This window comes from Triticum dicoccoides, chromosome 5A, assembly GCF_002162155.2.
Source record: "Triticum dicoccoides isolate Atlit2015 ecotype Zavitan chromosome 5A, WEW_v2.0, whole genome shotgun sequence".
Classification (NCBI taxonomy): domain Eukaryota; kingdom Viridiplantae; phylum Streptophyta; class Magnoliopsida; order Poales; family Poaceae; genus Triticum; species Triticum dicoccoides.
The window spans coordinates 444085615-444097544 of NC_041388.1; the positions used below are offsets into that span (position 1 = coordinate 444085615).

The 11930-nt window shown below is 45.2% G+C and overlaps 1 protein-coding gene across 1 annotated transcript in view; it reads left to right on the top strand.

The window, feature by feature from the left end:
* LOC119302209 (proteasome subunit alpha type-3-like) overlaps window positions 1-4289 on the top strand; it is a 4763-nt gene extending 474 nt beyond the window's left edge. Inside the window, exons 2-11 of the mRNA XM_037579240.1 lie at window positions 621-767; window positions 850-889; window positions 971-1054; window positions 1234-1307; window positions 1382-1468; window positions 1558-1642; window positions 1794-1840; window positions 3354-3419; window positions 3750-3840; window positions 3938-4289. Of these exons, the coding sequence (XP_037435137.1) occupies window positions 664-767; window positions 850-889; window positions 971-1054; window positions 1234-1307; window positions 1382-1468; window positions 1558-1642; window positions 1794-1840; window positions 3354-3419; window positions 3750-3840; window positions 3938-4009 (750 nt within the window). The 5' untranslated portion in view covers window positions 621-663 and the 3' untranslated portion in view covers window positions 4010-4289. The remainder of the gene's footprint in view (window positions 1-620; window positions 768-849; window positions 890-970; window positions 1055-1233; window positions 1308-1381; window positions 1469-1557; window positions 1643-1793; window positions 1841-3353; window positions 3420-3749; window positions 3841-3937) is intronic.
* Window positions 4290-11930: the final 7641 nt, after the last annotated feature.

Below are 11930 nucleotides of genomic sequence, written 5' to 3' on the forward strand. Positions count from 1 at the left end.
CCCCGCCGCCGTCGCGCCCGTACTTGATTTAGGCGAGATCCAAAATCCGATCGAACCCTCCCCCTCGCGATGGCGTCGCCGGATCTCCGGAGTCGGGTCTTCTTCGTCGTCCTCCGCTCCGCTGGACTGGCGTGGAGCTGGAGATCCCTCCGGACCCTAGTCGATTTCTCTTGCCGGGGCCAGCTAACCTAAATATTGTTTGTACTGGGACGGATGCTACCACAGTTTGTCGCGAAATTGCTTGCTGTACTGTGGAAACTTTTGGCGTTGGACTGAATCCCTTGCCCGGTTGCCCCCTAGATGTTAGGTCTGCTCCTGGAGTCAGTGAAAACCTGTATCTCTAGCCATTGCGTGGAAATCACATCTTGGTGCCAAGTGTAATAAACCAAGCAAATTCCAGGTTTCCCCGTAGGCAGGTAGCTTCATTTGCAAATCTGCAACATCCACCTTCTGATACCATGTACCAAGTACAAATTGTTTTACAAACTAGGCATCTTACAATAACCCCGCCAAAATGCCTTCCAGTACATCTTTCTGATAGTTCTTGCAATCTTGTTACATGATGCTAGCTTGTAGTACTGCTTATTCTTAAATATCATTCTTGTTATTTATTTTTCCAGGAGACGACTATATAGACGGTCTAGAGGTTGAAGCAACTTAACAATGAGCAGCATAGGAACTGGGTATGATCTGTCCGTCACCACTTTCTCCCCGGACGGACGTGTCTTCCAGGTCGAGTATGCTGGCAAGGCCGTCGACAACAGCGGGTTTGATACACTTCCCTCCACTATTTTCTTGGCCTTTTCTAGCTCCGCAACTTCATGTTGAAATTTGGATGTTTCTCTGTAGGACGATCGTTGGGATCAAATGCAAAGATGGAATTGTCCTTGTAAGTGATTATTGCTGGATATACTTTTGCCTAGATGTGGTGCTTTTTTGTGTGACAACCTTTTAAAATGTTGGTCTGTAGGGTGTGGAGAAGCTGATAACCTCAAAGATGATACTTGCTGGGTCGAACCGGAGACTTCATTCCGTGCACCGGAACTCTGGCTTGGTAATTTCTCTTCCTTTTTATACATATAGGGTGGTCCGACTCTGAAAGTCCTAAGGTTGATATGTGAGTGAATCATGTATTCTGCGGTGTTCTCTTTCATGTCATTTTTTATTACCGTTCTTGTTCTTGTAACGACTTCCATTTGGTAGATATAAGTTAATCCGTGTTTTCATTTTCAGGCTGTGGCTGGGTTAGCAGCAGACGGTAGGCAGATAGTCTCAAGAGCAAAGTCAGAAGCAGCCAATTATGAAAAGTGAGAATTATTAGACTTTTGATTTCCATGCAAATTCTTTTTATAGAATTGTAACTGTAAGTTGTATCCACCAGGGTATACGGAGAACCCATGCCTGTAAAGGAATTAGCTGATCGCGTTGCTAGCTATGTTCATCTGTGTACACTCTATTGGTGGCTCAGGTAAGGCAGACATGTTCTTCTTGTTCAAGAAGGTTGTTGGTCTAAACATTTTACATGATAGTTTGATACAATTTAAACTCCTGTCTCAGGCCTTTTGGCTGTGGAGTTATTCTTGGAGGCTATGATAGGGATGGGCCACAGCTCTACATGATTGAACCTTCAGGCCTCTCCTATGTGAGTTCTCAATCTAACACCTGATAGTTCTTCCATTTTGAGTGACCAGACAACTTTATTTACATGGAGTCATGGATTAAGATGTGCAGTGTTGCTTTTAACAGCAGTAGATCCAATTGCAATTTATGACTCACTGATTGAATTTTTACAGAAATATTTTGGTGCTGCTCTGGGTAAAGGAAGACAAGCTGCAAAAACGTAAGCCAATTAATTTTTCATTAGTTTTCTCATAATTTCTGCAGTGCCCAATTTCTGTTTTGTTGCAAACCACTAGAACTCCTAAAGTGCGGCACATTCATTAAGCATTAACTAGATGATGCCCTGCGCGTTGCTGCAGGAAATCTAGCAAAATAAATGCATATATATTTGCAAAACAACATCACTAATGGAAGGGTAATGTAACCTGAAAAACATGCAAAGTGTATAAAAAATTGAATTTCAATTAAAATAATGTCGTCTCTAACAAAAATATAAAAGGTCAATGACATAGATATGCTATAATCGCCCAACACATATATCCACAATACAAAATCTAGTGCAAAAAAGAATTGTGCATAATTAACATGCATGAATTTATGATGTGGCTGCATTGCATGCATAATGTAATGCAAAAAATGGGATTTATGACTTGCATGCATCACTTGCTTATGTGGCATGGTTGCATGGCTAGGAAAAATAGGTAGTGGTTGTAGCTATTTAGGAATAGAAGATTTAATATTCCTGTAAAAACCATTTTAACTGTTCAAAATAGACCCATTTAGAACATGCGGAGTAAGGATGCTACTTATGTTCCAAAAGCTGAATGATCATCCACATTTAGAGTTTGTGCTGGTAGTTGCTTAGCCATTTCGTACTCAATGTGTGAAAAACTCTTACTTCGAAAGTTTAGATTTGCCACTACCAGAACACAGCTTAGGTGGTGTTTTGTTGTTCCTTGCTACAGTTTACTACATATATGAGTTAGGCAAATTTGACTCTGATAAGCTTCTGTTTTTTCTTTACCAAATTTTGGCACGCCACATTTTCTTAAAATTGCACCCCACAAGCCATGGCGCCAGATACATTTTTTGAGAAATCTTGCCACACCTGTTATGTGCAGTTTGCTTACCAAAAAAGCAGTTGTATCTTGCCACACACCTGGCGCAAAGTTTAGTAAAACAAATAAAATATGCATAAAACTAACCTAACAGGTCCCCAGTTTAGCATTTGAGCTTCTTTACAGCTGTAACAGAAATATTTTATGAGAACTGGTAAGTGTAATTCTTTGAATTGACTAGCTTCCGAAATGCAGAGCCACAATGCCCAAAACTGGCCATTAAGGCCAACGGACTAGATTATGGATGACAGGACCATCATTTACATAGTTTAAACACATTGACCATTATTTCTCTATCCTTTTATTGGTCTTTTCTGAGGTTTTGTTTTCAGAGAAAGAGTTTTAAATTAGCAAAACTTGATCTGTATCTACTTCTCCCCTTGTAACTTTTGTAGTCACTAATCCATGTAATTTCCGATACATTATCACATTGAGAGCTTTATTTTATGAAAAACTTGTGCCATTCAAAATGTTGAAGAATGCCCTCTTTAATTATTAGCAGCTGTTGTCAAATGTATCTGCCCAGAATACTTTGATGATGTCTACTATGTATTTCTATTGGTCATAAACGATGGTTCTGCATTCTGATGCGTCTATCTTAATGTTGTCCTATAGGGAGATTGAGAAATTGAAGCTTTCTGAGCTAACCTGCAGGGAAGGCATCGTTGAGGTTGCCAAGATGTATGTCCTAAATCTTTTGCCATATTTATCACCGGAAATTTTCTGTACTTAATGTCTAGAAAGCTTGTTTTGCAATATTTATCACCGGAATTTTTCTGTATTTGCTGAAGCCTGAAGATGGCTAGTAATTGGGAGTACTATTTAACAGTTATGGATATTCTCTCAAAAGAAACAACATGGTAGTTTAGTCATAGGAGGCATTCTTGTTCATACTTGTTTTTAATGTTGCTATCCTTTGGTGTCATGATTTATTTTTACAAGCAGTAGTTGTGGTTGCAATACTGTATGTAAGTTGGTGTAATCAAAATGATAACCTTCCTCTGCATGCAGAATTTATGGTGTACACGACGAAGCGAAAGACAAATCTTTTGAACTGGAACTGAGCTGGGTATGTGAGGAATCTAACCGTCAGCAGGAGAAGGTAATAAACGACCACTTATGGATGGATGAAATTTCACAGCCACCCGAGTCAGAGTCGGCTTTGCTGAATTCCTTACTAACTTGCCATGTACACACAGGTTCCGAGTGATCTTCTGGAGCAGGCCAAGGCAGCAGCGCAGGCAGCGTTGGAAGAGATGGATGCGGACTAAGAAGAGACTCTGGTCCTGTTTACTTTCACGCATGGTGTAATAGAGATACAGGACCGGTTGACGAATTTCATTTCAGTTCCAAAAACTAGCTCAGGTTGTTGCTTTCGATTCCATCCCGGTCGAGGTAGCAAGCAGTCTGTCATGTTGTTTGGGTGGGGTTCTAGCGAATTGAATCGTATTAAGCTTGCTGTGTTGGTCGCACTTAATCTTCTATTGAATCATGAATGACCTGAAAATCCGTCTTGTTTGGGTGGGGTTCTAGCGAATTGAATCGTATTAAGCTTGCTGTGTTGGTCGCACTTAATCTTCTATTGAATCATGAATGACCTGAAAATCCGTCTTGATTTATCTGCCTCTTCGTTGCCATTACTCCAACCTTGGCTTGTGGAATGCGAGAAAATGGACATAGAACATGTGTTTACCCGAGATTTTCAATTCAACCTGAGTTTAATGATTCAATTATTCATGGCAGCTCATTTCCCGTATAAAAGCAAGATTTTGAGATGTACTGCATTGCATTGCATTAAGCAGTCTCTCTAGTAGATCCCCTAAAACTTAAATTTGAGGAGCAAAAGTGATTAAATTTGAGGAGCAAAAGTGATATTTGGGCAAAAGAGCTAACTAAGCACATCAAGTGATATTTGGGCAAAAGAGCTAACTAAGCACATCCCTTAAGCCAAAACTTACCCCTTTGCTCTGTCGGGCCAAAAGAGCCAACTAGCACATCCCCTAAACCCAAAACTTGACCTCTTTGCTCTCACTCACAAATTTAAATTTGGTATGTGGCTGCTCGGTTGACTAAAATTCCTGTGCCCCCTCATGCCCCCCGGCGCTGCCACCACATTAGCCGCTATCGGCTGTCCCCTTTCATGATGACTGGCAAAACGGGTAGGTTGTCCTTCGTCGGACCCTTGGAAACCTGTGCCAACACGAGAGACCCATTGGTGGCCACAATTTGGCGGCGCAACCACCAGAAGTGCGACGCAGGCAACTCCTCCACCACTCGAGGCCGGGGACGGGATGGATTCAGACGCTACAACTTGTGACGGCGACATGATCGAGGAGATGCTCAAAAGGTGCTCCCTCTTTTCATTTTATTGGTTGCATTTGCTTAGTATAGTGATGCATCATTCGATATTGATTGCTAGATTCTTCCTTTACTTTTGTAGTGATCAAATGAACAGTTATGCCCAAGCTTTCATGGATGAATTGGATTCAAGCAACACACTAGGGCTCCATGACATTGCGACTTAGAACCAAATGAGAGAAGTCGAGATGATGGACGAGGAGATTGATGAGAGAAGTGAATTGGAGGCCGAGGATGGGTAACTAAGAGCGTGTTTGGTTCTTGGGTCTCATCTGGCCCGCACCCACCATACAAATTTCTGGATGTTTCGTAGGTTGCACGTCTAAATGGACTTGGCCCGAGCGATGCAAAACATGTCCATGGAATGGCCCAGATCCAACAGGAATGATTGAAATCGGAAGAGAAGAGATGGCAGAAATAAGCTCTAATGCAACCTATCAAAAAACATATGTTGTATACAACACCTCTTGTACACCCATATTATACAGTTCACCAAACACTCATATTGATCGCAGTTGATCCTTGCATCATCTTAACCAGGCAGTCTCACCCATGATCCTCCACATGATGCAGGTTGGAGCTATGCAGGCAAACACGCCCTACAACATCGATGAAGACAAAGCTTTTGTGTGAAGCTTGACTCAACGTCTCTCTCGATGCCACGGTCGGTGCCTACTAAATAAACGAGAGATTTTGGACTCACATTGAGGGTGCTACAACAACATTGTGCCTATCCGTTACAACGGCGACAAACCATTTGGTTTGCATCATTGCTACAATAAGCTGGGCATGATAAGTGGATAAGAAGGAACTTTGAAACCACACAAAAGAGCCAAAGCTCAACAATGATGAAGAATAGGACTTTGTAGAGAACCCATCTACTCCCCATGTGCGTCCGGATGAAGGAAAGCATGCAAATCAAGTCAAGAGGAAAGATGGTGTTGGAGCTTACAAAGAAGAGTTGATTGCAATGCCGGATGTGAAAAGGCTTTGGCGGCTGAATGCAAAGAGGAGAAGATGAATTGTTTCAATAAGATGAAGACCATGGAGGAGAAGTGGAAGAAAAAGGCCGTGGCTGAGGATAGAAAGGTGCTTGCGGATGAGAAAAGGCTTGAGATTGAGATGAAAAGGCTTGAAAGGGAGGAGGTGGAGAAGAAGAAATTGCTAACAGTGAGATGCAAAAGCAGCAATGGCAGCCGAGGAGTGGAAGGAGAAGAGGTTGATGAATGAAAGGCTTTTATTCACAAAAAATTAAAACCAAAACATACAAAAATTAAAAAAATGCCAACAAAAACTAAAAAATGAAAAGAAAAAAAATGTTCAAAAAAAAAACGGACGAGAAAAGTGCAAAAAGAAACCGGCACATGGGCCGGCCCATCCCGCGCGCTCTTCACTCGATTTCCCGGCTATATTACTGCGAGTAAGAGCATCTTCAACAGACGCCCCAAACGACGCGCGCGCGGTAAACCCAGCTTTTAGCGCGCGCAGGGCGGTTTGCCGCGCTCCAGCGGCCGCGGGAAACAAGCGCGCGCCGGAACCGTTTACGCGCGCGCGCGAAAAGGCGCCAGCTCGCGCGCGCCTATAAAGCTGCGCGCCGCTTCGCCACGCGCTTCTCCACACTTCCTCTTCCCCTCTTCCTCTCCCTCTCTGTCACGCGCCGCTCCAGCGCCCCGCCACCGCCGCGCCGCCATGCCGCCGCGCCGCCGAGGAGCGTCCAGCTACCGCGGCGTCCGCCTACGCCCCAACGGCTGCTACACCGCGGAGATACGCTCCGGCGAACTCCGGCTCGGCCTCGGCATGTACGGGATGGCGCGCGAGGCCGCCCGCGCGTATGACGCGGCGGCGTGGCGTCTAGGCCGGCCGCACGGCCAAATGAACTTTCAAGATGTGTACACGCTCCAGCAAGCGCTCAACCTCGCCCCTCTGCCTCGTCTGAACACGGCGGAAGACCGTGCGGAGCACGCCGAGCGGCAACGCCGCCTCCTCGTCGCCCAGGAGGACGAGCGGGTCATGACGGAGTGGCGCCAGCGCCACCCGGAGGACGTCGCCTACGAGCAGGCCTACTGGGCAAGGCGCCGCGAGGAGGACACGCGAAGGCGCCGCGAGACGCGGTTGGAAAGGCGTCAGTGGAAGGCGTTGGCGAATGCGCAGTCCGACATCGTTGCAGCAGGTGGGCAGTCGTTCTTCGCGCCGAACGATGATCGGTGGCTGGACATCTGGCTAAACACCTCGGACGACACCGCCGAGGATGATAATGGTGATGATGATAGCGACTTAGAGTAGTTTCTATCTAGTTGCGCCGTAGTTTATCTATGCTTTCGAACTATCTATCTAGTTGCACCGATGTAAAGTACCTTTGTATCGTTTTTTATTTATGCAATCTATTTAGTTTTTATTTTATCTATGCGTTCGAAAATTAAAAAAAAATTTGTGTGCGCGCTGCATTTTAGCGCGGCTGCTGAAACGGGCACAGCGCGCCGCGCCAAACCAGGCGATGAGTGCGCGCTAAAGCTGTTTTTTGCGCGTGCTGTGTTGGGCGCCTGTTGGAGATGCTCTAAAGCCCAGAGTTAGAGTTAGGATTTACCGCGAGCTTCCTTCCGGTCGAATCGATCCCGGATGCTTAAAAAGAAAAAGAAAACTCGATTCGACCCCGAATCGCAGGCCGCAGCTCGACGTCGGCGGCAAAGCCCTCGCCCGAGACTCCCGGCTCCGGCCGCATAGGCGACGACGGCATGGGCGACGGCGAACCAGGAGGTGGAGGGCGTCCTCCCGGCGAGTGGCCCAGGCAGCAGCGCGCGTCCGCGCTGCCTGCAGCAGAGGCAGGTGGCGGCCGCAAGCGCTGGCGAGGTGGTGATTCCGGCGCGACGACTTCGCTGGGCCTGGGCGGCCGATCCGGCGAAGCAGAGAATCCAGCAGGCCCCGGCTCGAGCTCGGTGGCGTCGGCGCTAGCAGGCGGAACACGGATAGGTTGGGTACCTCCTGCCCGTTGCTCAACTTTGTCGAGTTTCGTTTTTTTTCTTCATATTATATCATACATGTTTCTTTGTGATGCTCATTGTATTTGTGTATGCGAAAATTTGCAATTACATCTGCGGCTTGCCCATGCTTCGACAAATTCCTAGGACCGCCGCTGATATGTCCCTTCGTTCACAGTGGTGTGTTTGCTGCAGATGGATCGATTTCTTCATTACTAGATAAAAGAAGAAGCTCACCCTGCCGGCCGGATGATAATTCTCAATGTGGCAACAAAATAACATATTCAGGACCAGACCTTCCGGAGGTATGTGTTCTCATAACGGGGGACTTGTATTGCTAGTGAAAAATATCAGCAGAATGGCTAAATCAAAATTTATGAACTTATCTTTCACTGCTGCAAGCTTTGCTTTGTTCTGCTGCAGCTAACTCTCGAGCAGAAAATTGCTCCAGGAGTTCTAGATCCACCGTGGTCTTGATACGTACTAGACTTTTTTTTTTGCAGGGGGATACGTACTAGACTTCCTAGAACTCTTTTCAGCTGTGTCATTTGTTTTATTTGCTGCGATTGCTCGTCTTCCTTTCTCTTTATGCCTACAAGAACCAGTTGCAGATTGTCCTTAGCCTGGGCCAATTTTAGATTATGCCCTCCTTTCCCCGCTTAAATCCAACATTTACAAATCTAGCATTGTACATTATTGTTCCGTATTACGAGTACTTCCTTGGTACATTTCCACTGAAATACTAATGATGATATTTTTCTACTTTTGCATGCAGGACATCTGGCGTCATATACATTTCCTACTGCCAATGCAAGATGCTGCCCGTGCTGCCTGTGTGTCTCACTCCTTTCTATGCTCCTGGAGATGCTATCCCAATCTTATCTTCGTGGAAGAAACAATGTGCTCCAAAGAAAATTTACGTAAGAGAACAGTGGGATCAAATGGTATACGAGACTACAACAACAATATCCACCGTGTTTTAACAAACCACTCAGGTGCTGGCGTGAGGAAATTCAGGCTTGAATATCATGTTCCTTATGATGCAAAATCATATCGCCGTCTCAGTAGTTGGCTTCAGATTGCTGTCACACCAAGTATTGAAGAACTCAACCTTGTAGTATGGCCGAAAGAGGCAACATTTATTTCGCAAAAAAGAAAGAAAAAGGCAACGTTTAACTTTCCAATCACACTGATGTCTGACCTGTGTAAAGGCTCAATTCAGCATCTTCACCTTACCAATGTGGACCTGCATCCAACATTTCAACTTGGTTTGAGAACCTTGAAATCGCTCCATCTGCATGGCGTGAATATTACGGGGGACGAGTTAGGGTGCCTTCTATCTAATTCCTTTGCTTTGGCACACTTGAGACTTCAATATTGTCATGACCTCATTCGCCTGGAGATACCTTGTCTGCTGCAGCGGCTCAGGTTCCTGGAGGTGCTTGAATGTAGTCTTCAAGTGTTAGAGATCAATGCTCCAAATATCTCCAGATTCCGTTTCATGGATTATGATGTGCAACTCTCGCTTGGAAAGTCACGGAAAATGAAGAACCTGATGTTGAACAATAGCTGTGGCATCAGTTATGCTATTGACAACCTTCCTTCCTGTGCGCCGAAAGTTGAGACTCTTACCATACATTCTAGTTATGAGGTATTCTCTCACAAGTAAGTTGGTAAGTGATATAACAGTAGCCATATCTTGGAAATAATTAACCTGAGCCATCTTTACGCAGATAATTAATGCACCAGTGGCGTCTGGCAAATTTTGCCACCTCAAGATCTTGATTATTTATTTTTTGGGACTCCATTCTCATCGGGACTATGATTATTTATCCTTGGTTTCTTTTTTTGATGCTTCTCCTTTGTTGGAGAAGTTTGTCTTGTTTGTAAGTCACTGTTCACCCTGCAAAGATTATCTAATTCCCATGTTTGAATCATGAATTTAAATGTCTTGGCCTTTGATCTTCAGGTATCACCTGTGCAGTCCAAGTATGACTGGTTTGAGGGGGATCCCTCATCTCTGAGACAAATGTCAGAACACCGCCATCGCAACCTCAAGAGTGTGAAGATCAGCAGTTTCTGCCCCCAAAAAAGCATGGTTGAGCTAGCACGTCATATTCTTGAGAATGCAACATCGCTTGAGTGCCTTACATTGGACACTACTCCTATTAGTTACCGATGTTCTGGCGATATATTGGACAGGAAATGCCCTCCACTGGAAACTGCATGTGTAAGGGATGCACATAAATCGCTCTTGGCTGTGAGAACATACATCGAGGGGAAAGTTAGCTCTACAGTCAAGTTAAACCTACTAGGGCCTTGCACCCGGTGTTATGCTATGTGAAATTCAGATGTGAAATCATCATGCTTATCCTGTGTTAAATTATGTAAGTTTAGCTGTGTTGTGCTTTGCATTTTAAGTTTGTATAGCTGTCTAGTGTTTGGGGTTCTGTGATACTACTTTCTTTATCAGCAGACAATCCATTTTATGTAATATTACTGGATTCACAGGCCATGATATTGTTGCGGATTGAGTTTATATATTTTTGGCTTGCAGTCATGCCGAACAGTTGTATGAGATAATGTAAACTAAATTGTGATGAAGAAACTCCGGCAAATGCTGAACTGTTCAACAATGCTGAATATGCAATGACCATGCGCCCTTGAACCACAATTCTGTGGCTGCGGCCATCTACACTGGCTGGAACCTTTGGAAGGAACGGAACAGACGTGTCTTCGATTCAATCTCTGAAGCTGGCGTTGTGCATCTTATCAAGCAAGACCTCCTCCAGCCTACTGTTTTCCATGCACGGGCTCTCGTACTGCGAGAATGATCCACCCCCGGAACCTGATTAATTGTCTTTGTTTTATTTCCTTCTGCGAGCTACAATTAGCATCAACGAACAGCTACTCCCTCCGTCCCATAATATAAGATGTTTTAGCTTGCAAAAAAGTCTTGTATTGTGAGACAGAGGGAGTAGTTGTTAGCAGAGGCTATTTGTTTCATGTACTCCTTAATAGGTAGGCAGAACACCGCCAAGTGCTAATCCCTCAAAGAAAGAAGAATACTCTGGTAAATTATCCGTTTCAATCTTCTAGCAACGTGGAGGAAAAATAGTGACCTGGTTTATATAGACCAATTACCAAATCTATCTATCATCGCGGGCATAACCATAAAAAAGATAATTAAAAAAGTGTAGTTATTAAAACATTATAAAGTTGACGATTCCCATCATGAATTTGACCGTCGGGTCGGGCTAATTCAATACAAATCAGTACCGAGAAGCATGTGCCCATCACTCCTACAATGACACCGAAGATGAAATAGATCCTAATATACTTGTGGTTAGTAGAAAAGAACAATCGAACTAGATTTGTCATTTGCTTTTTGTTTGGTGAAATGGAGCAACAACTGCCATGATACTGAAGACTCTCTCCAGGCCCATGCGTCGCTCCCTCCCCTAGGCGACATGGGCGGCGGTGTGCCTCCAGCCCTCCGGTCCTCCCCATGCCCCTCCCTCGCCGTCATCGGCGCTCTCCTCCGGGCAAAGCCTGCGGAAGCCGGCGGCGGCAGGATCTGGTTCGCTCGCCTCGGTTGGTTAGAGCATCTCCAGCCGTTGGAGCCGCCTAGGACAATCACCGGACCAAAAATAGCACGTCCTGGGGGGCAAAACGCTTTCGCCGGATGAAACGTGAGTACATTTTTCCAGCGTTGGTGCCCCCAGGACAATCACCGGGCAAAAGTGATTGGGCGGGCCAGAAAAAAAAGGACGCGTGGGGGAATAGGATTGGCTGTTGCTTCCGCCGCCCCCAAGAGCCCCCCAGCGCGCTGGGTTTAGCCTGGGTTTGCCGGCGCTAT